The following is a 27,556-nucleotide window of genomic DNA, read 5'->3' on the forward strand; positions in this document are numbered from 1 at the left end:
ATTGGAGATTAATTGTACAACCACCACTATTCAGAAATCGACACCTAGGGATATATGTCACAGAATCCAGAGATTTTCATCCCAACAGTAGACAAGTAAAATACTATGCCCGTGTTATTACAATAATAATAACTGTGGTATTTGTTAAGAACTTATTATTTACTAAACACTGTGCTAAACTCTGGGGTAGATAACATAGTCAGAACAGGCATAACCCCTGTCTCTCCAGGGGTTCACAGTCTAAGAGGGAAGGAGAACAGCTAATTAATCCCCAGTTTACAGATGAGGAAATTGAAGCGCAGAGAAGTGGAGGCTTACGCAAGGTCACCCAGCAGGCAAATGGCAGATTAAAAATAAGAAATCAGGTCTTCTAACTCCCAGTCCTGGCGCCTTTCCAATAGGCCAGACTTCTTCCAAGTCCGATTGATCTTTAAAGGATAAGTGGAGAAAAAGATGAAGAAACAACAAAAGTTATGAAGATTGAGAAACTGAAAAGGACAGTGTCTTGCGTTTACCTGATAATTTTTCCAAAGCATTTTCACTCATTTACCCATTTTATCCTCACACTATCCCTGGATGTGTTATTAGTTCTACTAGTTATTAGTTCCATTTTACAGAGGAGGAAAGTGGCACAGAGAAGTGAAGCAAACTACAACAGTCCTAGCCAAGTTGGGACTAGATTCCGCGTCCCTCCGTCTCCAGACCAGTGCCCTCTGCACTAGGTCCTTTCCACAGGGGCCTAAGGTTCTTTGTCACTGGCCAAATAATATAAGAAATTACAAGGGCTCCCAATGGTTTCAAAATATTTGAGATGGTTAATGTGTTGATAACTGTTATAGGAAGCACCCAGTAAATACCACTGACTATATGCATAGGACACATCAGTTTTATTTTTGAGTTTACCTCCTACTTTCTCGAACTGGGGCGAATTCAACCTTGCTGAAATGTACATGTGTAAAATCATCATACACACATTCATTCATTCATTCAATCGTATTTATTGAACGTTTACTGTGCGCTAAAGCGCTTGGGAAGTACAAATTGGCAACATATAGAGACCGTCCCTACCCAACAACGGGCTCACAGTCTAGAAGGGGGAGATGGACAACAAAACAAAACAAGTAGACAGGTGTCAATACCCTCAGAATAAATAGAGTTATAGCTATATACACATCATTAATAAAACAGAGTAATAAATATGTGCTTGTCACAGGCCTGTCCTGGTATAAACAACTTGGTGGTTAGTTAAAAGATCTGAAATGAGAAATTCATTTATGTGTTTATTTGTATAATTATTATTTTTGTAATAATAATAATTATGGTATTTGTTCAGCACTTACTGTCAGGAACTGTACTAAGTGCTGGGGTGGATAGAAGCAAATTGAATTGGACACAGTCTCTGTCCCACATAGGGCTCCCAGTCTCCATCCCCATTTTACAGATGAGGTAACTGAGGCCCAGAGAAGTGAATTGGCTTGCCCAAGGTCACACGGCAAACAAGTGTCTGAGCTGGAATTAGAACCCATGACCTTCAAACTCCCAGGCCCATGCGCTATTCACTACGCCATGCTGCTTCTCTGTAAATCGGCCGAAGGAAACTATCATTTCCCTTATGGACCCTAAAATAAACGGTGAAATGGAACACCATATAGTATGTCACGGCAATTCCAAAGACGATCTTCTTCTGGGGAATAAACCCTTCTTCAAGCAAAATAACATGAAGCTGTTGGGAAATTATCGTCAATAGCTGTAGGAAAAACGAGCCTCATTCATCATTTCCGTTTTTTCTAGTCCCAGGCTTGCCTTGTTTGGCCTCTTGTGGAAAAAGACCTCACTCTCGCTGACGTAAATTGACAATATTCTAGAAGAGGCAGCATGGGAAGGTGTGCGTCTGGCTCGCTCTGCCCATCTTTTGGCCTAAGGCAGCCGGGATAGGCCCGACATCGATCAGGGTTGTGCATTGCAGCTTTCCCTTTTTCTAAAGGCATTCGAGTGGTTGATGTTGACAGTACAGTTTTCCAAGTTGGAGGCAGCAGCACTGGAAACTTCAGTTAAGCAGTAGCCTGGGGAAGAAGTCTGGGCCGGGAAAAGACACCTGGGTTTTGGCTTTGAGGGGGCACTTTGGCTGGCCCACCCTTCCCGGGAGGAGCCGGGCCTGGCACGGAAGACCGGCGGGCACTGGATGCGGGGACGGCACCCATCCCGGCCGGGGCACCCAGACATCCTTAGCTGGAAGGGATGGACTAACGATCGGAGAAGGTGGGGGGCCGCTCAGATGTGTGAGAGAAGTTAGCATTGCTAAGGATGTGTTGAGCGGTGTTTGTGTGTGGTTCTGAGACAGGAGGATGGACACGATGACCTGGAGGTCCTTCTAGCCAGCTAGGTGAAAAGAGAGGCCAGCCAGGCTAGGTCTGAGTCCCAGAGAGGAGTAGTATGTAGTAAGAGACTTGACACCCGTCCACATGTTTTGTTTTGTTGTCTGTCTCCCCCTTCTAGACTGTGGACAAGGCCCTGCTGAGAGCTCACCTCCTCCAGGAGGCCTTCCCAGACTGAGCCCCTTCCTTCCTCTCCCCCTCCTCCCCCTCTCCATCCCCCCATCTTACCTCCCTCCGTTCCCCCACAGCACCTGTATATATGTATATATGTTTGTACATATTCTTTTACTCTATTTATTTATTTAATTTATTTCTACATATCTATCCTATTTTATTTTGTTAGTATGTTTGGTTTTGTTCTCTGTCTCCCCCTTTTAGGCTGTGAGCCCACTGTTGGGTAGGGACTGTCTCTATATGTTGCCAACTTGTACTTCCCAAGCGCTTAGTACAGTGCTCTGCACATAGTAAGCGCTCAATAAATACGATTGATGATGATGATGTGAGCCCGTTGTTGGGTAGGGACTGTCTCTAGATGTTGCCGACTTGTACTTCCCAAGCGCTTAGTACAGTGCTCTGCACACAGTAAGCGCTCAATAAATACGATTGAATGAACGCCTCCGTCCTTTTCCCTCTTGCGGACCGCTGGCCTCCTCTCCCGCAGCCTCTTATTACACGGTTTAAGAAGGAGTCCTTGCCAGGGGGTGTGATACTCAGAGACATTTTCCCCTCTTGCCCTTCAAGGGCAGCCCGGGCAGGGGGCTGAAAAGTGACCAAGAGGGACCGGCGGGGGAAGAGACCATCCCCTCCCTCCAGGCAACAGAGGGCTGCGGACAAGACTGCAGAGGCTGAGAGATGGAGAAGAAAAGTGGCTCAATGGAAAGAGCCGGCGCTTGGGAGTCAGAGGTCATGGACTCTTAATCCCGACTCCGCTGCTTGTCAGCTGTGTGACTTTGGGCAAGTCACTTCACTTCTCTGGGCCTCAGTTCCCTCATCTGTAAAATGGGGATTAAGACTGTGAGCCCCACGTGGGACAACCCGAACATTTTGTATCCTCCCGAGCACTTAGAACAGTGCTTGGCACACAGTAAGCGCTTAACAAATGACATTATTATTATTATGAGAGGTGCGGAGTGCAGAGGTCGGGGGATGGAGAAGCAGCGTGTCTCAATGGAAAGAGTCCGGGCCTGGGAGTCAGAGGTCACGGGTTCTAATCCTGACCCCGCCGCTTGTCAGCTGTGTGACTTTGGGCAAGTCACTTACTTCTCTGTGCCTCAGTTCCCTCATCTGTAAAATGGGGATTAAGACTGTGAGCCCCACGTGGGACAACCCGAACACCTTGTATCCTCCCTAGTGCTTAGAACAGTGCTTGGCACACAGTAAGCGCTTAACAAATGACATTATTATTATTATGAGAGGTGCGGAGTGCAGAAGCTGGGGTATGGAGAAGCAGCGTGGCTCAATGGAAAGAGCCTGGTCGTGGGTTCTAATCCCGCTCGGCCGCTTGTCAACTGTGGGACTCTGGGAAAGTCACTTAACTTTCATTCATTCATTCATTCAATCGTATTTAGTGAGCGCTTACTGTGTTTAGAGCACTGTACTAAGCGCTTAGGAAGTACAAGTTGGCAACATATAGAGAGAAGCAGCATGGCTCAGTGGAAAGCACGGGCTTTCGAGTCAGAGGTCATGGGTTCGAATCCAGGCTCCCCCCCATTTCTGCTGTGTGACCTTGGGCAAGTCACTTAACTTCTCGGAGCCTCAGTTACCTCATCTGTAAAAGGGGGGTGATGACTGTGAGCCCCACGCGGGACAACCTGATCACCTTGTATCCCCCAGCGCTTAGAACAGTGCTTGGCACATAGTAAGCGCTTAACAAATGCCATTATATTATTATTATTACCCAACAGCGGGCTCACAGTCCAGAAGAACTTCTCTGTGCCTCGGTTCCCTCCTCTTTAAATGGGGATGAAGATTGTGACCCCCCACGAGGAGCGACCCGATCACCTTGTATCCCCCCCGCCCCCAGCGCTTAGAACAGTGCTCGGCACATAGTAAACGCTTAACAAATGCCATGATGATTATGAGAGGTGCGGGGCGCGGAGGCCGGGTTTGGTGGAGGTGCGGGGAGTGGTGGGAGCGCTTAGTCCAGTGCTCTGCACACAGTAAGCGCTCAATAAATACGATTGATTAATTGATTGGGAGGGTCAGGGCTGCCCCAGGGAGCGGCGCCCACGGGAAAACCCTTCCTGAAAACCACTGTCACTTCGAGACTGTGAGCCCACTGTTGGGGAGGGACCGTCTCTATATGTTGCCAACTTGTACTTGTATATATGTATATATGATTGTACATATTACTCTATTTATTTATTTTACTTGTACATATCTATTCTATTTTATTTTGTTAGTATGTTTGGTTTTGTTCTCTGTCTCCCCCTTTTAGACTGTGAGCCCACTGTTGGGTAGGGACTGTGTCTCTATATGTTGCCAACTTGTACTTCCCAAGCGCTTAGTACAGTGTTCTGCACACAGGAAGTGCTCAATAAATACGATTGATTGATTGTGCTTCCCAAGCGCTTAGTACAGTGCTCTGCACACAGTAAGCGCTAAATAAATACGATTGATTGATTGATTATCAAGTGAAGCGGAGGGGGCCGCCTCCCCCCCCCCCCCCCAACACACAACCCGCCGGGAGAGAGAGAGGGAGGGAGATGGAAAGGGGGCTCCCACATTGAGCCCCCTTCTCATCCCCCCCGCCTTACCTCCTTCCCCTCCCCACAGCACCTGTATATATGTGTGTACAGATTTATTGCTCTATTTTACTTGTGCATATTTACTATTCTGTTTATTTTATTCATATGTTTTGTTTTGTTGTCTGTCTCCCCCCTCTAGACTGTGAGCCCGCTGTTGGGTCGGGACCGTCTCTAGATGTTGCCAACTTGGACTTCCCAAGCGCTTAGTACAGGGCTCTGCACACAGTAAGCGCTCGATAAATACGATTGAATGAATGAATGAGAGAGAGGGGGAGAGGTAGTCCAGTGCTCTGCACACAGTAAGCGCTCAGTAAATACGATTGATTGAGAGAGAGAAGAGAGTGGGCTCAGTGGGCTTAGAGAAGCCTCGTGGCTCAGTGGAAGGAGCACGGGCTTTGGTCATGGGTTCGAATTCCGGCTGTGCCAATTGTCAGCTGTGTGATTTTGGGCAAGTCACTTAATCAGTCAATCAGTCGCATTTATTGAGCGCTTACTGTGTGCAGAGCAGTGTACTAAGCGCTTGGGAAGTACAAGATGGCAACATATAGAGACAGTCCCTACCCAACAGTGGGCTCACAGTCTAAAAGGGGGAGACAGAGAACAAAACCAAACATACTAACTAAATAGAATAGATATGTACAAGTAAAATAAATAAATAAATAGAGTAATAAATATGTAGAGGCATATATACATATATACAGGTGCTGTGGGGAAGGGAAGGAGGTAAGATGGGGGATGGAGGGGGGGAGAGGAAGGAAGGGTTGCTTAACTTCTCTGTGCCTCAGGTCCCTCATCTGTCAAATGGGGATTAAGACTGTGAGCCCCACGTGGGACAACCTGATCACCTTGTAACCTCCCCAGCGTTTAGAACAGTGCATTGCACATTGTAAGCGCTTAATAAATGCCAGCATTATTATTATTATTATTAAGAGAGGGAGTGAGAGGGGGAGAGGAAGAGGGGGAGAGAGAGGGAGGGAGAGAGGGGGAGAGGAGGAGGGGAGGGGGAGAGAGAGAGAGGGTGGGGGGAGAGGGAGAGAGTGGGAGGGAGAGAGAGGGAGAGGAGGAGGGGAGGGGGAGAGAGAGGGGGGAGGGGGAGGGGGAGAGGGAGGGGGGAGGGGTAGAGGGGGGAGGGGTAGAGGGGGGAGGGGGAGGGAGAGGGAGAGCTAGGGAGGGAGAGAGAGAGCGAGGGAGGGGGAGAGGGAGAGGGAGGGAGAGGGAGGGAGAGAGAGAGAGAGAGAGGGGGAGGGGGGGAGGGAGAGGGAGAGAGGGAGAGGGAGAGAGGGAGGGAGGGAGAGAGAGAGAGAGAGAGAGAGAGAGAGGGAGAGGGGGAGAGGGAGAGAGAGAGAGAGAGAGAGAGAGAGAGAGAGAGAGAGAGAGAGAGAGAGAGAGAGAGAGAGAGAGAGAGAGAGAGAGAGAGAGAGAGAGAGAGAGAGAGAGAGAGAGAGAGAGAGAGAGAGAGAGAGAGAGAGAGAGAGAGAGAGAGAGAGAGAGAGAGAGAGAGAGAGAGAGAGAGAGAGAGAGAGAGAGAGAGAGAGAGAGCTAGCTAAATCCCCCCCAGCACCCTCCTCCTCCTTTTCCCGGTGCTCCTCCTCCCTCTCTTCCCGATGCTCCTCCTCCTCTTCCCTCCCTCCCTCCTCTTTCTCCTCCTCCAGCCCCCCCCCCCGCAGCTGTGTGTGTGTGTGAGAGAGAGAGGGAGAGAGGGGGGCGGGAGCGCGCGCGCGCGCCAGCAGCAGCAGCAGCAGCAGCAGGTCCGGAGCGCGCAGGGGCCGCCGAACAGGTGGGCGGGGGCGGCGGGCCGGACCGGGACCCCCGGGACCCCGGAAAGGAGGAGGAGAAAAGGAGGAGAAAAGGAGGAGAAGGAGGGGGGCACCGTGCCAACGCCGGCATCACCCGCCCGCAGAGCATGCGAGAGGGGGAGCCCCCGGCCGCGGCCCCTTGGCCCTGACCCGCGGGACCCAACCCCTCCCTCCCTCCCTCCGGGGGCACCGGGGGCCCCGGGGCCGCCCGGGCCGGAGGACGACACCCGCGCACGGGGACCGGGACCGGACGGGACGGGACGGACACCGCCACCACCACCAGCAGCACCAGCGGGAGGACCCGGCGGCGGCGGCGGCGGCATGAAAGTGACCGTGTGCTTCGGCAGGACCCGGGTGGTCGTGCCCTGCGGGGATGGGAATATGAAAGTTTTCAACCTCATCCAGCAAGCCGTCACCCGCTACAAGAAGGCCATCGCCAAGGTGAGGGGGCCCGGAGGGAGAAGGAAAAGGAGGGAGGGCGGCCGGGATCAATATGGCGCTTCCCGGGAAAGGGGGAGAGGGGGGAAAGGCTGGGAGGGGGGCAGGAGTTGTGCTGCACCGTTCTCCCTCCTCGTCCTCCTCCTCCTCGCCTTCTGTCCCCAGAGTTGCCTGACAGACGGGAAAGTCCCCCCCCCTCCTTCCCGTCCCGGCCTCGGGGGCAGAATCCGTGTCGGAGACGGGGAGGGAAACACGAAGCGAACATGGCTGCAGCCGCCCCCGTTCCTGCTCCACAATGCCTTTTCCCAGCCCAGCCTGGGGGGTCGGGGGTGGGAGAGGTAAATCCCTCCCAACGCCTGGGATAGTTGGGGCCTAAACTCTTTGTCGCCTCCCCTCCCCACCGCCTTGAGTTGGCTAAAGAAAGTTGAGTTTCTCTACACTTCCCCCACCCCGCATAAAAAAGAAAGAAAAAGATTAGTGTGTGTGTGTGAGAGAGAGATTGAGAGAGACCTAGAAGATTAGTGTGTGAGTGAGAGAGATTGAGAAAGACCTAGAGATTTGGGTTCTGGAGTGTACAGCGAACGAAAGCATTGTAGTTCCCCCTCCGACATCCCACGGCGACTTCTACAGTTGCGGGGCGAAAAAGGTGTGTGTCACCTCGTGCCCACGTTTTCGCAGCTAATTACAGGTCGGTTACGAAGCCGTCTTGTTGAAAGGGGGAAAAAAAATCAAATTTCGTACAATAGGGAGCGAGCCTTGAATCGCTTTCACCGGACTTTTCTTTCCTGGGCGAGATTTACTGGAAACACTTTTAATCCAGCCCCAGGCTTTCCACTCCTTCCAGGCCCTGGAGGTTGAAAGACGGGGAAATGGGCTTTTTGTGTGTGTGGCGAGACTTTAGGCCTTGAGTGCGGGACGAGAAAATGCAGTCGACTTTTTCTCCCCCGAAACTCCCTTGTTTCACGTTGTCTTTTGGAAAACAGAACGGCGCCGGATCGATGGAATAGACTGAATTGGAAAAACATTTTTTTTTTCCCCCTTTGGAATTGGGGCGGGGGGAGGGAGGAAGGAGGCGGGTGTTTAGTGTTTTGGGTTTGCTTGATTGGGTGATGGGTTAATCACAAGCAGATCTACCCTTAGAGTCAGTGTCCTGTCTGTGTCGATAATGCGGTACTCTCGACTCGCAAAATTACTGAAAAGCCTCGTTTGGGTGGGGAGTCCTTTGATGAATGAAGTCTCTGCTAGAGTTATTTATAAAATTTACACAAACTCACTTGCAAGAAAAGAGTTTTTCCTTTGATAAGATCTGCTAGTCTCTCACTAGTCAATTTCGAGGTGAGTTATACAGTAACTAGAGGCAGGCTCCCCTGTGTGGGAACCTTTACGATTTTCCCTTTTTGTTGAGGAGACACGTTGTTGAAACATTTAGCTTATTGGAAACAATGTATCGCAACCGTTTCGTATGGCTTGTTACAGTTTTTTTTTTTTTAGCGAAGTAGAGGTGGATAGTTGTATTTCAACTTTTTGCATTATGGGACTTGCTTATAGGTTTTACTTTGAGAAGAACTGAGTTCAGACGTGGTTGTTCCGACCTAATAGTACTTACATTCGAGTTGGGGTGGGGAATGTGGAAAGCAAGAAGTTAATTTTTTTGAGTGGGTAGAGGACAGCCCATTGTCGCAGCAGCTTTCCTTTAAAAGGAAAATAAGCCTGGTCTTTTATACAATCATTTAGGTTTAAATGTTCTAGCTTGGGTTTTATTTGCTTTAAACAATCTTGGGGAAAAATACACATTTACAATGGGAAAATGTTAAAGTGTAACAACTGTTGCATTTCATTTAAATATTCAAGGTCTGAGTCTCTACCTCCCTCCCCCCGCCCGCCCCTGCAGTTGCCTGAATTTAGTAGGAAATTTGTCTTATTTTTTCTCTTTGGGGGCATGGGGAGGAAGAGCAGTCTAGTTGAGCAATTAACCTGATTTCATTAATTAATCTAACCCAGCATTTCTCTTTCTAGTCTAAATCGACAGCTCCATCATTTTGCCTCTTGCACCTTTTTAAATCAAGGTTTGACAGAGCAATCAGTCAATCGGTGGTATTGAAATCTTACAGTGTGCAAAGCACAGTGCTAAGCACTTGGGATAGTACAGTACAACAGAGGTGGTAAAGAAGTTCCCAGTCCAGAAGGAGCCAGTCATGAATGTAAGTAAATTGCCTAGGTGAGGGAGGGGTGAGTGTGGCCTAGTGGATATGGCACGTGCTCCGGAGTCAGGAGGTTCTAATTCCGGCCCTACTCTGTGACTGTGGACCAGTCACTTTACTTCTCTGGGCCTCAGTTACCTCATCTGTAAAATGGGGATTCAGACTGTGAGCTCTGTGTGGGAAAGGGACTGTGTCCAACCTGACTTGCTTGTATCTCCTCCAGTGCTTAGTACAGTGCCTGGCACATAGAAAGTGTTTAACAAGTACTACAATTAATCAAAGGATACAGGCCCAAGAATTGCTATTTGATAGACTGTTTTCCCAAATGCTTGATCAAGTCAATCAATCAGTCGTATTTATTGAGCGCTTACTGTGTGCAGAGCACTGTACTGAGCACTTGGGAAGTACAAGTTGGCAACATATAGAGACGGTCCCTACCCAACAGTGGGCTCACAGTCTAGAAGGGGGAGACAGAGAACAAAACCAAACATATTAACAAACATATTAAGTCCTCCAGTGAGTTCTGAACAAATGGTTAGAGAACTAATTTTACTCTACTCCTTGTTTTCTCCCTTCATTTTCTCCCTGTCCCTCCCTCTCTCCCTCTCTATACAGAAGATAGATGAACGGCATTAATAAAAGACCCAATATATATGCTGTGTAAAAGAGTAACTTGGAGGTGAGCAGAGGAGGTTGTTAAAAATGCTATTATTAAATCACTGTGCTATATTTCTGGAGACTTTACTATGTCAGCATTTTAAGGTTTGCAGAAATACTATTAATCCTTGATAATTCTTTTAGGTAAAATGTACAGATCAGAAGGCCAGTAGCAGTTTTTTGCTATGTCAAGAGTCCAGTTGCTGTAAAATCATTACACAATTCTCACTGGAAGATATTTCAGGGACACGTATCTTGTGTGACATTTTAATTTAACATTATCGATTATTTTAGTCCTCTAGACTGTAACCTCATCCTGTAGACTGTATGCTCATTGTTTGAGCAGGGACTGTGTACTCTCCCAAGGACTTGGTACAGTGCTCTGCACACAGTAAGCGCTCAATGAATATGATTGACTTACTGACTAGTTATTCATTTAAAGGAATAAGAAACATGCCAGTGTTGTGCCCTTCTCCTTCCCCCAGAATCTTCAAGCCTCTCATAAATGACTCTGGCACTTTAGTTATTACTTTTTATTTCTGTCTCCTTTTCACTTTATTATGTAGGAATGTGGCCAAATACTCTTTTGTTCTCAGTAGAAGAGAGCGTTTCTTTTTTTGGCTTGTTAGGGTGACTTGTCATGGATTGTGACATTTCTCCCAACCTGATCGAGTAACAGTGTGGGAAGATGATGTTGAAGGCATAGTAGAATAACTTTTTTTTTTAACATCAGGAAGCATTCTAAATGAGGGTAATGTTTCGTAACTTAAAGTTTAAACTGAAGAATAAATGATGTTGATTGTGACACTTGGGATCACACTAATGGAATAACAGAGTTCTAAAAAGGTTTGAAGAAGGATGTGAAATGATTTTTGTTTTGAAGGAGACTTATGGGAAAAGATTAAGTAGATTTGGCTCATTCAGTATACGCACACAAAAAAAGTGGAAGATAGAGTCATTCTCTCAGATGTATAGCAGCTTCAAAGGAAATAAATAGATGCCTGGAATCTATGGGTGATAAGCGAACAAAGTGAGAGTCTGTAGGCATGCAGCTAAGGAATTAAAAATAAATTCATGGTGAATTACTATTCCGAGAAGTTATGGGCCCAAATCAAACTCTTGTCAAGGTCGTAATAAGAAACAAGCAAGTGGAGGCATTTGGGGATGGAAGAGAGTATAGATGGGATCGGGAGAGAAAAATCAAACAACTTTTTCCATAATAGCTGCTATTTTAGCTCTTCCCTGGTGTTATGGATCCATGTTTGTGAGCCTTATATTACAGCCTTACCGACTTTATGGCCAATCACAGGAAAACAGCTCAAACTATTACAAAAGTCTCTTGAAAACAGAGAGTAAAGCTTCAGAAAACCAAAGCAGAGGTAGTAATGGAGACAGCAATTCTGTTCCTCTGTGTCATTTCGAAAAGACCGAATCAATTTGAAAGAGAGCCGGGTTACGTGCTGCTGTATACGGAGAGACCATATACTTGGTTTTGTCGGAAAAATAAAGAGCAGGAGGAAAGGTTAGCAGATGACTCCTCCTGTTGGAGGACATAGTCTCAGATGCTAGAGGTTCCCCCCATACCACTTCCAGGAAGAGGAGACGGGTACTCCACCTACTTGCTGCCGACACAGAGCCGCTAAACCCGGGCCGGGAGGGTCGTACCAGGCCAGGATCAAGGCTGTTGGCCAGGACAGTGTGGGAATCTGGCAGCAGAACAACTGTGTGTGTTCCGTTTGGCCTCCATTGTTGCTGTCAGTTGGGAACCTTGGTTAGGCGCCAGAGTTAGAAGAAATTATTGGTAAAGTTTTAAGAAACCAAAAGCTCACAGAAGAGGTCCAGGTGCTGCAAAATCTGGCTCTGATTAAATGTGAACATTTAATAAAACCACCATGAACGTGCCGTTTCTTTCTTCTCTGTCCTCCCATCTCATCTTCCCTTAGGAAATGCCCCAGCTTCCCTCGCTGGGAAGAAGAGCGAAGGGGGGGATTTACAGGTGACTTACTCTCAGGTGTAGTGAATTAGGGAGTGTGAGTTGCAGAGCCATGGCAATGCTCTTCTAGACTGTGAGCCCACTGTTGGGTAGGGACTGTATATGTTGCCAACTTGTACTTCCCAAGCGCTTAGTACAGTGCTCTGCACACAGTAAGCGCTCAGTAAATATGATTGATTGATGGGAACTGAATCGAGCTGCTGTCAGAAGAACCAGATTGCTGTCTTTGCTTTCGGGGTTGTAGAAACTGGACCTGTACTTTGTCCCTGCGGTTTCTCCTCTTTGATGATAATGGTGTGGTATGTGTTTAAAGCGCTTGGATGTACCAAGCACTGTTCTGAGCGCCGGGATGGATACAAGCAAACTGGATTGGACACAGCTCCTGTCCCACCCATGAGGGGCTCACAGTCTCAATCCCCGTTTTACAGATGGGGGAACAGAGAAGTGAAGAGGCTTGCCCAGGGTCACACAGCAGACAAGTGGCAGAGTTGGGATTAGAACCCATGACCTTCTGATTCCCAGGCCTGTGCCTTATCCACTATGCCATGCAACTTCTCTTTGGTTCTCTTCCTGAACCCTTGATTTTCCAGTTACCCTCCCCTCTGTTTCAGCCTGGCGTTGTTTTGGGATCCTTCAACAGCTAGGCGAGGGTCTAAATTCCAATTCAGTAATACAACAAGTATTTCTCTCTTCCCCCTTCCTTGTAATGCTTTCTTTGCTTTTCCAAGTGAACAGTGGAAGTACCTTGGTTTGCAGTTTCTTAGCTTTACCAGGGTTGTCCCAGGTGGGGTCATGTACAGTACAGTTGTGTACTAAGAGGGGGCAGAATCTGATTAGCAGACCAGAGACCACGCTTATTGGTTCTCTTGTGTGAGCGATAATGGTTTTTTCCATTTATCCATATGTAAAATGGATGACTTCAATAATGACTTTTCCCACAGGGATTTACCCAGGCTTAATTAAAGGTTGTAAAGTTCCTTGACATCCTTAGGTGTTGGTGCCATTGCCATTATTTATGATTAATTTTCACTTCCACATCAGATTGTGCAGAGGTTTAATAATAATAATAATAATGATAGCATTTATTAAGCGCTTACTATGTGCAAAGCACTGTTCTAAGCGCTGGGGAGGTTAACAAGGTGATCAGGTTGTCCCACGGGGGGCTCACAGTCTTCATCCCCATTTTACAGATGAGGTAACCGAGGACCAGAGAAGTTAAATGACTTGCCCAAAGTCACACAGCTGATAAGTGGTGGAGCCGGGATTTGAACCCATGACCTCTGACTCCAAAGCCCGGGCTCTTTCCACTGAGCCACGCTGCTTCTCCGGGAGGTTTATTTATAAACAGACAGATGTTGCCTTCTCTTCCCCCAGGTAACTCTACTGTATAAACTTTAATATTTAAACACATTTATAATCTACTTTATTAACCAACCAGCCAGTATCCATGCTGCATTATCCACAGTTCCTTACATTCTGGCCACTCTGCACCCTGCTAGTAATGAAGTGAAAGCAGAAGTAGTAATAATATTTAAATGCCTACTGTGTTTAAAGAACTGAACTCCAGGAAAAAATTCATGGAAGAGAATTGGACACGTTGCCTGGCCCCTAAGAGACTCAGAATCTTAAGACTAAGGGCGTAAGAGGGAGTTGGAAAGATGAAGTAATAAAATCCCCGAAACAATATGAAAGGGGCTGAATTGATTCAGGAAGTTTTGGGCAGGAATGGTGGGAAACCTGGGATGATACATGGCCCACCTCGCTCTTCCCCAGTTTGCTTAGACTTTAGCTTGACCCTTGAATATATAGGATTGAGACTTCCAACATAGTCATAAACTTAGTAGAAGATTGGTTTGGATGGTGTATTGACTTATTGGGGGATTTTACGTATCTCTCTGTCTTCGTTGTGATATTCAGGGTTCAGAACAGTAACTTTTGGTGTGGGAGGGGAGTTTTGAACAAGTAGAATGATGTGTGCTCTTCAGTTTCTGTGCTACTGTAATTCCCAGCACATCTCCGTGTGATTAGAAACCTGAAGCTGTGGAAGAGGGGAGGGTGACATAATTTTTTCTCAGTTTGCATAGTCGTGAAGCATTTTGATCTGTAAAATGATGTGTGTTTGTGGTTCTTGGTGGATAAGACCGTAGAGTTCTGTCCAGGGGTGACTGCATCTGTGTTGAGCTGTTAGCTGAGCATGCAGGGAGGAAGCACATTCAAGTGGCAACCTTCCATGCCCTTACTTCGAAGGAAGCCACTGAGAAGAGAGGAGGGAAGTGGAGGTGAGCTAGAGAAAGATGCAGGTGGGGAAACTGGGAGTGAGCGGGGAGGTTCAGATGGGCAAGATCTGTGCCAGGAGAGCTGGGGGAATACAATGAGGGAGAGAGAGAGGGAGAAGCTGGCATGTGTAGAGCAGTATCAAGTCCAGAGGAACCTGGAAAGAGATGGAGGTGCCCATATCCTAGGAATCATAAAAGGCCCTATTCAGAAGTGGTTGTAGCAGCGATCTTAAGTATTTCTCTTGCCTTAGGAGCAATGATAGGAGGAGCAATGGTGGTGGGGAGGGGTAGAGAGAGAAGGGTAAAAGAGGAGATTGTAAGTTTCTTGAGGTCCCGGATTGTCTGTTAACTTTGCAGTGCTCTGCACACATTTTTATTATTATTATTATTAAGCACTTAGTAAATACCACTGATAGATTGATATGAGAGCTACCGAGAAACAGAAGAGAGTCGAGGTTTTGAAGAACCGTGAAGGGAGGGAGGACCCAGTGAGGGGAAAAAAAGCGTTATTGGAGAGGTGGGAGGTTCAGAAGATCAGGTGGGGAATAATAGGAGAAAGGCAGATGAAGGGGAAATGAGCGAGAAAGGGGCAAGGTGTATGGTGGAGGGGCACAGTAGAGGAAGAGGAATTTAAGGGGTGTAGGGGAGAGACTGGGACAGAGGAACCAAGAAAAACACTGTAAAGAACTGAGAAAGAGAAGGACACCATTCCCCATGTAATCTGGACCAAAATTGGATGTTTGTTAGATTTAGAGACCGTTGAACTGGTTCCTGGAGCCTTGATCCTCAGGGGAATGTAGACTGGCAGTATTGTGGAGGCAGGGTGTTTGGCTTCAGGAGAGGAGAGGGTGCCAGGGGGTTACTCATCAGCTACCTCTCCCTGGGGCCTGTAAACCGTGCCTTCTAGGACCGCCCCCATCTGCCAGAGGAATGATGATTACAGTGTGGACCTTCAGGCGGTGAAACTAGGAAAATGAAGGATTAGAGAAGTAGGGGAGAAAGAGCAAGTGGAGCTGTCTCCTAGAATTAAAAAAAAATCGCTGGCTATATGAACTTCAGATGAAAAGTAAAGATTCTTTCCACTTCACCACATGTGTGAAAGCAACTCAAAGCTTCCTTCAGAATACCTAAACTTATTAAACTAAAGTTGTCAGGCACAGCAAAGAGCTCTTTCGCGGTATGCTTCTGCCCCACCACAGGAACCAGAATAAATAGTAAATAAAATGAATAAGAAAGCAAAGCATTTTCTTTTCATTCAGATTGTCAATCTGAATCAAAAGACTTCAATATTTGCATAAATTGCTAATAAGGTAGTGACTCTGTGGCGGAGAGGCTTTGACTACAAAAGTTGATAGCTACCTGACTCACTGCAGACTCACCCTGGTTTATTTATTATTTTTTTAAGATGCTATCTACATCGGGTAAATAAAATACTGAGCATTCGGGGTACTTGCGGCTTCACAGAGTTGCACAGCATTGGAGTGATCTTTAAGACTCTGTACATTTGAAACTACTTGTTAAACACTTCTGGCATAGGAAAAGAATAGAAACAATCAAAATTGTTGATCTTATTTACTCAGTTGAATAGTTTTAGGTTTTAAGAGGAGAGAAATAAAATAGCATCTTAACTTTAGCTGGGCATGAATTATTATATAAATGCAAAATGATTGAGTAGGTCAGCAGATGAGTTAGAAATTATTAGTAGCAGATTTTTTTTCTTGCAGTAGATTAATAGTTTTAATTTTCACTTGGGATGAAATAAAGATAGTGCTTTGGCATATATGCTTATTTCTGCCTTTTTGGGGGTGGTGTTGATCGAGCCATAAATTGTGAGGTTTCAGAAACTGAAATATGCAGTCTTATTTTTTTAATGGAAGGCAATTTTCCAACATGGGTTGAATGTGTCTATATGTATAAGTTCACTAACCACAACTTTATACCAAGTACTGGACCAAGCGTAGTCAACCTGGCTCCTGTTCAGCAAAGTTTCAAGTCTAAAAAGGGTTTCCAGTCTTTACAGTTGTCTAGCACCTGTGGAAAAGAAAGTTAAAATTTATACTATATTAGTTCTTGATGTACTGTTGCACAGGATATGACTAATCACTAAATCCATTAAAGCTAGGTTATTCATTTTGGAGCCTGTGTTTCTTTATTATAGGCCTGGAAAAATGCATTTCTCAGACTAAACAAGTAGATAGCTGTAAGAGAATGTGTATGCTTTTAGTTTTATTGGGTTTTTGGATATTTAAACAGTTCCATCTATTAGACTCAGAGGCCCTTGCCTCATGAAATAGAAGTTGGGACCATTCTGCAATATAATCCTAAATTAGTCATTCTGATTTTCGGGTGACCCAAACAAAATGGGTTTCAAAGCTCCAGCCAGGTCTGAGTTGAGAGTTCTGTGAAGGCCCCAGGAGCCAAGTCTGAACCAGGTTCCCAAACAAAGATAATGAACAGAGTTAGGATTTAATCAGGACCACAAATCAGAAAGGGTCAAAACAGAAAACGCCAAACTTTTGCTTTGTAGGGTAACACATACTGCCACTGAGGTTCAAAACTGCAAAGGTGGAAAGATAAGATTGCCAGGAATTGGGCACCCTCAGGCTGATTCCGTCCTGGGCTGCCTGACAGGCTTTTCTTGGGAAAGTGACTCGATAAAAGGGCAGTCCTAAAACTCACTCCAAATTAGTCTGTCCCAGCTTCCCTTTTGACTCCAGATATCGCCTAAGCCAAGAGAAATAGTTAACCATGGGGAAGTCTTATGGCACGTCTCAACCAGCAGCTGATCTCCAAGCTCCCAGCCCAGCAGCACAGGAAACTTCAACTATCTGTCATCCTCTCCACCCTCTCCTTGGGAGAACTCCTAGCAGTGGGTTTTTCCCAGTATTGGCAGTGGAGCCAGAGTGATTCAACGGTTTCTGGAAAGAGAAGGCAAAATCATCCCCTCTGCACTATGGGATTTGTAGTCCATGCTTTTGCTTCGTTTCCCACAACTGTCGTGCCTGAACTGCTTCAAAAGAATATTTAAAGCACAGTGTTGTGACCTTCTGGTCCAACCTCATCTGAAAGGCTTTGGGAAAATGCAATGAGTAATATCAGTTCATAATTATGCAAATATTGGGTATTCAGGGTTGTGTTTAAAAAAGCTATCCAGAAGGCTAAATAACACAGTGTGATAGCAGAATAAAGATCACAGCATTTTCTGGAGGTATCAGTTTAATGCCTGCATTTCAGTAGTAGTATATTAGCTAAGATTCTGGGGTTTAAACCACAAGTTTCAAGCAACAGGAGTTCAGATGGTAGACATAACCAGAGTCATCGTTATCTTCCTAATAATGATTGAGGATGTTAGAACCGCACCAAAATACAGTCTATTCTTGAGCTAATCTCAAAGGAAAAGATGCAAGATGCCCAACTCGGGGATTGAAAAATAAGGTGTAATAATTTTTTTTAGGCCACTGTTTTACTGTTCTCTGCAGAAGAGCAGTTTCATTTCTATGGCACAGAACAAACACCTTTGGAAATTTAAAAATAGAATTATACTGACCTAACCCTTGAGCTCTGCACCAGCACCTTTACTCCTCCTACGCTTGCAAGCAGCCGCATAAAAAATAAATAAGATGGTTAGATATTCCACTGAGGTATTTTTCATGGAAGGACATTTTTTGGGAGGGTTCGTTTTGCAGTGATAATCAAGAAAATTCTGGTTCACACCTTATGATGGATTTTTGATCCAGGACATCTCTTATATGGGACTTCTAAAATAACTGGGGAAACACTAGTTATTTACCTTTAAAAGAACAGTTGAAAGCCAGAGTCAAAATTTCATGCTTGCCTGGAAATGTCTGAATTTCAATACAAAACCTGCCCATTCTCTTTTACTTATTAAATTGAATTTCACTTGGTAAAATGTGTTAGCTCTTGTGGATTTTTCTCCTGGAAATCCATATTATTATCTAAAGTGGTTTACAGCTGTACTCCCAAGTCAAAGAAGGTACAGTAGTTTTACTATCATCATTTCTTTGCAGCATTTAAGATATTTTAGCAGGTATTTGTTACATATTTCCACTTCAGTTTTTGTGCTTTTGTTACTAACCTGATCTGTTTTTACTTATATATCTACCTCTCAGTGAAAGTAAAAGCAGACCATATAGCCTTCTTTGCCCCTTTTAATGCTTTCATTGTTTGTCACCAACCTCTGCCCACCTTTAGAACTGTGTCTATAGTTCGCCTGCAAGCTTCTTTCATTGGGACTCAACACAGTGCAATTTTAATTTGGGAAAGCAATTTTTAATTAGCAATTCTTCTAGCCTTTAGCTTTCTACACTTTTGTCAGAGAAGACCAAAGAGAAGAGAATATGTAGGTCACTATACAGGACTCATGCACTAGTCAAGTCATCTCTGCAGGCAGGTAGATATAGTTTCTGTGTGATCTTAGTGTAACCTACAAGCTGTAGAAGGTATTGACTTTTTTTTCCAATTCAGAGACAGTTATTTGAGGGGCTTATAAAATGTATAACAAATCGATTGGTTGTGCATTTAGTTGGATTGCTGCCTCCTCTTCTTTCTTTCAAGGCACTTTTCTCCTTCCTGAAAAAAGGTGTCTGGGTCTTTTTGAGCACTAATTAAATTGTAGTGGTGTATGTGAGTGGGTACATGTATTGGAGGAGGATAGCCAATAGTAATGAAAGTAAAGCTTCCCAAATTACCTTAAGCTCCCTAATATGATTTGGTGCTTTGTGGTATTTTGTATGTAAACACATTTATATCATGAGGATAGTGCTTTTGAAAATCAATAGATAGATTTCAAAGAACCTTATTCCTTCTGTGCACATGAGAAAAGGATGTAACATAGTATGTGGTTTGTAATTAGTAACTACATGTTTATCTCTCCTGCTGCTCTTTTAAATGCTTCCTGTTTGTTTACAGTCAATGTAAACATTTGAAAATGCATTTTATAAAATGCTTCCAAAGCACCCAAACATTTGCAAGGAAACAGCAGGGAATTTACTTCAGGGGTTTAAAGAGACTATGTTCAGGGGCACAGGGGTGGGGATGGAAATCTGCCAAAAAAAGAATAAAAATTTTGCGGTCTGTAAATCTTTACTGAGCTGCGTGTTTGTCTGGAGCTAATGGTAGAACCATGGCTTGAACTGTGATGGCTTAATCCTCATTTTTAAGGCTTTTTTTTATAGCACAAATAGTAGACTATCAGTATTATGAACCATCTTAGAAAACCTAGAGAGATCACCTGTACTTCTTAATATTTGTTAATTTTTTTTGTGACCCTTCAATTCCTTCTGACACTGCGTATAGGGTACGGAATCCAACTTGGGCCAGGATAAAGATAAGCTCAACTTGGTGAATAACCCACTTGACTAGGAATGAGAATACTTGAATGCTTGTCTTCGTTCAGCTACTCTGTCACCGTGTATTCTCTGTACCTCCAGGTTTTAATGGGCTGGTGTCTTAGTTGTTCATGTGGAGTGTGTAGGCCTAAAAAAGATTTTTGGGCGAGAGAGGATGAAGGAGGAATGAGCTTGGGACAGATTGAACGGAGTCCTGTAACACTTAGATGGGGGTGGCCTTAGGTGGTCCCCAAATCAACAAAACTCCAAGAAATAAAAAGTGTGGAATTGGTTTCTGAGTTTCTTTTTCCTAAGAAAGCAGAGCTTTCTGCAGTAGGGAATCTTTCTCACCTAGGAAGAACTTGACATCCCAGTGTACACTGTGATGATGCCACCATTTGGGGGTCTTAAAAGGGCCTTGACCTACTCTGAAATGCTAGGTCTAGTTTGAGTCACTTTTGTTTTTGTTATTTATTTTACAAAACTTATGATCTGTGTGGCCTGGAACTTAACTGTAATTACCCACTGAGTTTAGACTGACCAGGGTTGGGCAAGGACCTAAAACTTAGATCCATAAAAGCCTCTATGATGTAGGGATGTGACGATGAAAAATAAGATTAATACAGGATTTATCCATTTCCATTTTAATGAGGTTCAGCTTCTTGATTTGGTGAGTGCTGTTGGAGAGAGTAGAAGGAAGTATTTCCTCAAGTGCACTCTTGCTGAAGGAGATGAAAAGCATAGTTTACAGGAATGCTATTTATAGTTTTATAGAAGACTGTTGCTGAAATCTGATTTGAGGAAATTTTGGAAAGAAGAAAGCTTAGAAATGCCATAGGGAATTTTCTAGAACTTCTTCCTCTTGGTATGGCCAAAAGACCTAAGGGGGCTGATCTTTCTTGGGAAGATTTTTTTCTTGTAATTAATTTGAAACTTTTTAGAGCGGCGGCCAGTAATTTTTTTTTTTTTGTTATAGGTTCCTAAAAGATGACTAGTGTGTTTATACATAAAACTAGATCTAAAGATAACCAAGAGCACTGTTCTGCACATCATTTTGTCAGTGACTTAGCTTACTGTTACATGAAGGAAGCTACCTCATAACTGAGTCTTGCTGATTGATCAGTCAGTGGCATTAAGCGCTTACTGTGTGCAGAACACTGTACTTGGGAGACTATAATACAGGGTCGGTAGACACACACCCTCCTCACAACGAGCCCGTGGTCCAGAGGGGGAGACAGGTATTAATATAAATTCATTACAGGTATGTACTCAAGTGCTGTGGGGATGAGTGGCAAATCAAAGGAGTTGTGTAAGCTCTTCTTTATCACTGTCAGAAAGGCTTTTCTTGTCATCTTAGCTGTCTGGATTCCCAGGCCATAGGGTAGAAAGAGATAATGATGATGATACCTTACATTTATATAGCGTCTTTCTCTGAGAAGTTCAAAGTACTTCACAGGTAATGCTTCATTAATGTTCACAGCATTTCTGGGAGGTAGGTGGCAGGTTAAAGAATTTCCATTTTATAGATGGGTAAACTAAGCCACGATAAGGTTACGACTGCTTCCCAGTCACCTAATGAATTAGGAAAACTCTCCAGGCCTTTGGGGTCTGTCAGACTCCTGTTTCCCCCTTAAGCCCGATATGTAAATTTTGTAAGCCTCAGATGAGACCTAATTTATTGGGGCATATTTTATGATTCAGTAATGTCACACTGGTGGGGGGCAGGGGACAGAGAGTACAGTATTGCTTAGTGGGAAGAAGTGCTGGAAATAGATGGGTAGAATATGACCATTGAAAGATTTTGAGGTGCTCTTGCTAATGGTTAAGGTGTCTTCCTGGCTTTGATTCTACGTTTCTTCTTTCTAGCTCTATATTCAAATCACCATTCATTAGTACCTCTTGGTTACCTAGAACATTACTTTAATCATTTTATCTCAAAAGTGATTTTACACTTGACATTTGTTTTGCTTTATTCTTGGATTGTGGGCTCCATGTGGGATAGAGACTGGCTCTGAGCTATTATACTTATTCCTCACCCCACGGCTTAGCACAGCACTTGGCGCATAATAAGTGCTAAATAAATACCACAACTTTCTTCATCCATTGGGTTTTGCTGAGATGAATTTCCAGCCCTATTTTTGCTGCTGTACTTTCGGCAACGGTTGTTTCCAGTTTGGATGCTTGCTTGCCATATGTAGATGTCACAGCCAACAGGCATTTGCAATTTTTCTCTGGTGGAATATTGTCCTCATGTTTGGTCTTCCTCAACAAACACCAAAATAGGTGAATTCTGTAGGCAAGAGCCCTACTCCTCAATTCATCTGTTTTCCGGTGCCTACCGTAACATCATTATCAAATAATGTAATCTTTGCGGCTGGATATAAATTGAGGTTTTCAGTAGCAAGTAGGCATGCATGCAGTATGCCCAGAGCAAAGAGAATTGCATTGAGTGCTGAATCAAAAGCACTCTTAAAATCAGTAAACAGTAGGTAGGGTGGAATTCTACATTTTTCGCTCATCCCTGTTCCCAGATGCACGTCTCACTTTGTTCAAGTTTCCTTAGAAAATGAGAAAAAATTCCATCAACAACATAGTTCCATGATGGGATATCTTAATTAGCTGTTGGACTTGGGTGTAGAATTATCCAGCCAGCCTAGCGTGCGGACTCTGTTTCACTCTATGGAAGATAGGTTTTGGTTGGCTGTAACTTTTTCTCTTTTCAGCCTCACCCATCTGGAACTTGAAGTTGTGCTTATAATCTCTATGGTGACAGCTGGATAGAGCAGATGTAGTTAAGACTCCTTTTGAAGCCTACAGCATTGGCCAGGGAGTGGCAGAATAATAATGATGGCATTTATTAAGCGCTTACTATGTGCAAAGCACTATTCCAAGTGCTGGGGAGGTTACAAGGTGATCGGGTTGTCCCGTGGGGGGCTCACAGTCTTAATCCCCATTTTACAGATGAGGTCACTGAGGTCTCCTCTGCTGCTGCCAACAACTTACTTTGGCCAGTGAATGAACTGCCAGGTTGAACCTCAGGAGACTACACCCAGTTTCATAGCCTGGAACCCAGATTTTGAAAGCCTGCAGCAACTGGTCAACGACTAATAGTGTTTTCACATGAGCCTCTGGTTGGCTTTTCTTGCTTTCAAGGACTTCCCTAGGCTATGCTTGAAACTGTTGCCAAACTTATGCCCTGTCCTTGATGTTTTTGTATTTCTATTGTTTCGTCTTTCCGTATGTGACTATAGCCAAACTCTCCTCTTCTCTCTTTATATTCAGATTGTGAATTCCATTGGGCGGGGTGGGGGGCAGAGGGTGGCTATGGGCTGTCTCTAATTTTCACCAGTGTATTTTTTCCCAGCCTTAGTTGGGAAGTTGCACAGAGTAGGTGCCTAGTAAATATCAGTACTACTGCTATTTGTACACCTGGAGAAAAAGACAATCTTCTCTACCGAAAATACTTTCACTAGTTAGTCAAATTGGCTGGGACATGGATATTCAAAAGCAAGGGCCAGCCAGCAAGGGCCAATTTCCTAAGGAATATTTTGCCACTGAATATGTTCCATGATGATAAAGTGATGAATAGTTTTTCCAGGAAAAGTGCTGGAAAACCATTATTTTTTCCCTCCTTGATCAATCCTGAAGTGTTTCCTGGACCATTGGGCTCAGTTGTATGACAGTAAGTGTTCAAATGAAAGTAACCTGTTCCGTTAAACCAAAAGATATTACCGGCCAAGACCACAGTGTCCTGAAGAGAAACCTATGTGCCCCCAACATCAGCTGTGTGGTTACAGGGATGTCTAAGGGAGAGTGAGAATCAGAGGAAGTCTGAGGCACCGCTAGACCTTGAAGTACTTAATGTGATGCTGGCACGATTTGGAAAATTTCGTAGACAAAGCCATGCCAGCCCATAAACTGGCTTGCCAGTAGTGCCGCTGGGTTACCGAAGATGCTCAGGGGCTATGGAAATGCTTCAGTGTCTGACAGGTGGGGGCCAAACTCAGTATTTGCCCTGGTTTGGTATTAGGACACATTTAAATTCCTGGTAGTTCCTGGTGGCACACATACATTTCTTTGCCTTAAACTCATCCACTAGGAAGCGATCATGACAGGCTTCACTGAAACCTCAAAGCATGCCTTATGTAGTGCTCTGCAGCTAGTAATGATAAAAGGAGTTGGCCTAACTCAGCGGGCAGTAGAAGGGATATAATTCTAAGTGGAAGGATTTTGAGTCTGTAAGCTCCTTGAAGTCAGGGATTTAAGTCGACCAAGTCTATTGGGTTGCACTCTCCCAAGTGTTTAGCAGCAAGCTCTGAGTAAATACCATTGATGGATTGATTGAGATCAAGGGATGAGAAAAGAAAATGAACAGAGCCTTTTTGGTATTAGGATAAGGTTATCCAGGTGACTTTAAAGTATTTATTTAGTAGACTTATATAAATATAATATTGAAATCAGTGCTTTGCTGATGGCTGGATTGTTTCCGCTTTGAGTGGATTTTTTTTTTTCTGTTGGGTTGCAGGTTTGAGGAGGAGGGAAGATGGATTGGACTGGTTCTGTGTACCCTATCTGGAAATGATTTCTCAACTACTGGATACCATTTCAGTTTTCTGGGTCTTTCAGTGAAAGGCTAGAATTTTATCTCCAGTGCCACGTTCATTAAACAAAAGTTGCATTCCTTGGGATAGGAATGAGCCTGTTTGGGTAGAGGGTTAACTTTCTTAAGGCCTCTCGGCTGTAACAAAACATCTCAATCGTAAATTCATATAAGAGAATGGTAAGACCTGTACATGGCTCTGTTAATGTTGGAGGTTGCACTCTGGACTACTTCTAAAATTTCAATTTCATGGGTGCATTTTTACATTTTCTTATTAACTTATCTATAATATGTTATCTTCATTTAAGTTTCAGAGGATGCTCAGAGTGTGACCTTTGGTGTTTTCTGGATGCCTTAGTGCATTTACCTCAGCTGCAGCATTGCACAAACACTGGCTCTGCAGCAAACCTTCCTGTCAAGGCAAGAAGTCAGCCTGCAAAGCTAAATTCTTAAGTTGGGCAGAAGAAAAAGCTCTTGGAAGCGTCAAAGCATTCCTGGCACAGAGAAGAGAATGCTTATAAATGGAGCTCTTACTTCTTTTCTTCTCACTTCACCTGTTATTGCCAATGCTCAGTGCTAGAGCCAGTAGAATTATTTTAGCATTTTTATTTTTTTCTTGCCTGTGTAACAGCATTGTTAATGTGGATGCACCATGGGGATTGGGTTGATTCCCTGAAGTGAAGCCGGCCAGGGAAGCAGAAAACAAGCTTGGGTGACGTTTGCATGAAGGCAAATACAAATTGAACTTAAAATCTAGAACTCACTGGACAGTTTTCAGAGAAGCAACTTTCTGTGTTAATATTTTAATGGTTCCAATTACTTGAGTGTTGTGTTTATAGCACAGTAACATCAGCCTTTATTAAATGAGACATTATCAGGATCATCAATAATTAAGTAGGAAAATAAATTTATTCAAAGCTAAAAGCTGTTGAGATCCTCGAACAATGTGTCGGAAACCATCTTCTCCATTTCCCACTTGGGTAGATTTAAAATGAATCGAAGTACAGAATCCTTTTTACCACCTCCACTCTGTTTTCTGAATCAATCAATGGTATTTACTGAGCACTTACCATGTGCAGAGCATTGTACTGAAGGCATTGGAATGTACAGTACAACAGAGTTGGTAGGCATGTTCTGTGCCCACAAGGATCTTACGGTCTAGGGTGAAGAGGTAACTCCTGTCTTCCCCCACAAACTCCCTTCCACCCTGTCTTCTCACCCAAGATATTTGGTAGGTGGGAAGGATCAGAGTCTGCAGCCTCAGAACCCTTTGCATATTGGCACGATTACAGCTAAGCCAGGTTTCCTCCGTCTCCCAGACCTTTGTGGAAGTTAGGGCAGTGGACCACCTGACCCACACTTCTTTCCTTTTTGTCCCCTTTCCTGTCTTAAATCCATGGCCAAGGGGGTCTCATATCCAATGAACCTTGGTGGCCAAGGGGGTCTCATATCCAAAGAACCTTGGGGATCCAGGACCTGACTTGATCGTAGCTATGAAGGGGAAGGGAAAGAAACAGCCCCCGCCAATTCCTTTTCTTCATCAATGCCAAAATGGAACTAAAAATACCCCTTCTCCCAGGCACTGTTTCTCCTGCTGCTTGCTTGTTTGTGAGGAGAGAGGGTCTAAGCGGGAGGCGATCTCACCCTCTGTTTCTCATCTTGATCTCTTCTGCCTTTCAGTTGAGTAAGCCTCCAACAATATGGTCTAGATTATGTTTTCCTAGATTGTTGGTGAGAATCAAGGACTTAGGGAAGCTCAGATCGACTGCATGCATTGCTATCCTTGTCTATATGACTTGCCACTCTATCCCTGAGAAAAATGAAATTGGTCTGTCTTGATTCCCACTTCAAAATGTCATTTTGGGAGCCGTCATGAATCTGTGTTTTTCTTGGTTTCAGATGGGTATTTGATTTGCTTTAGTATTTTCTCCAGCATCTGGGTTAAGTCTGTAAGTCTCAGAGCTGTCAGTTTCCCTGTCATGGACACTTCATTTTTCCTCTTTCAGGCTTCAGGGATTATTATCCTTGTCCTCCAAGAGTTCTCAAATTATAGAGTAGCTAGTGCTTCTGCAGTCAAGTCCTTCTTGGGACCCTTTAAGTGCATGTGGTCAGCTACACCATGCATCCAATTTTTTAAAGTAAACCCAGTTCCGTAGAAGGGTGGCTGCAAGCTAGACTGTGAGTTTGTTGTGGACAGGAATGTGTCTGTTACACTGTACTCTTACTGTACAGTGCTTTGCACACAGTAAATGATCTGTAAGTATGATTGAATGAATGGCTGGATCCTTGCATTGCCCGGGATAGACCCACATCCCTCTTTAGTTGCATATCCTTTTTTGACACCGCACACAAGTAGTTTCTTCCGTTAAGGCTGTACAACAAACCCAAACAGGCTCCTATTGCTGAAAGAATGTTCCCAAACAGTATTATAAATGGAAAAACCTATTGAAATGATGAAGATGGAGAGTCTCTTGCCCCAAAGGCTCAGAAATTGCACAGAGGAAATAATTCTAATGGTAGTGATTGGCACAGCGTTGCTTGGTTCTATAGTGCCTTGAGGTCTTCGAAGTAAAGGCACTGTAAAATGGAATAAATAAAAAGTACAATTGGAAAAAAAATCCAGAAGGTTTTGTGTTTCTGGCTCTGATTTAGATAGATGCTTTCCTCAGAGATTTCCAGCTGCTCAGTCAATTAGCTGTTTGAAAGAACTCTGGTTGAATTAGCCCCAAAATGTATATCCCTTGGGTTTGTAATATGATACATGTGATCTTTGAATTCCTTTAGTTTTCTAAAAAGTAAAACCATATTTTAATATCTCTATTTTAATTTTCCATATGCCATCCCATTCTCTGTGCCACTGAAAATAGACTATGAATGGAATGTGTTCCAAAAAATGAACCCCAAAATTCATTTTTAGGTTTTGGAAAGCTTTAACTTTCAGCAGAAGAAGACGGGGTGGAGGGGGGTTTGTGGGGAAAGACAGGAGTTACCTCTTCACCCTAGACCGTAAGATCCTTGTGGGCAGAGAACATGCCTACCAACTCTGTTGTACTGTACATTCCAGTGCCTTCAGTACAATGCTCTGCATATGGTAAGTGCTCAATAAATACCGTTGATTGATTCAG

The 27,556-nt window shown here is 44.3% G+C and overlaps 1 protein-coding gene across 14 annotated transcripts in view; it reads left to right on the forward strand.

Annotated features, from left to right (window-relative positions):
* The first annotated feature begins 7,239 nt into the window (after nucleotides 1–7,239).
* The window catches only part of PARD3 (par-3 family cell polarity regulator), a 496,072-nt gene continuing 475,755 nt past the window's right edge, over nucleotides 7,240–27,556 (forward strand). For all 14 annotated transcript variants that reach the window (XM_038755497.1, XM_038755494.1, XM_038755500.1 and 11 more), the window contains exon 1: nucleotides 7,240–7,359. In XM_038755497.1, the coding sequence (XP_038611425.1) occupies nucleotides 7,240–7,359 (120 nt within the window). The remainder of the gene's footprint in view (nucleotides 7,360–27,556) is intronic.

The sequence above is a fragment of the Tachyglossus aculeatus genome, chromosome 13, assembly GCF_015852505.1.
Source record: "Tachyglossus aculeatus isolate mTacAcu1 chromosome 13, mTacAcu1.pri, whole genome shotgun sequence".
NCBI lineage: Eukaryota > Metazoa > Chordata > Mammalia > Monotremata > Tachyglossidae > Tachyglossus > Tachyglossus aculeatus.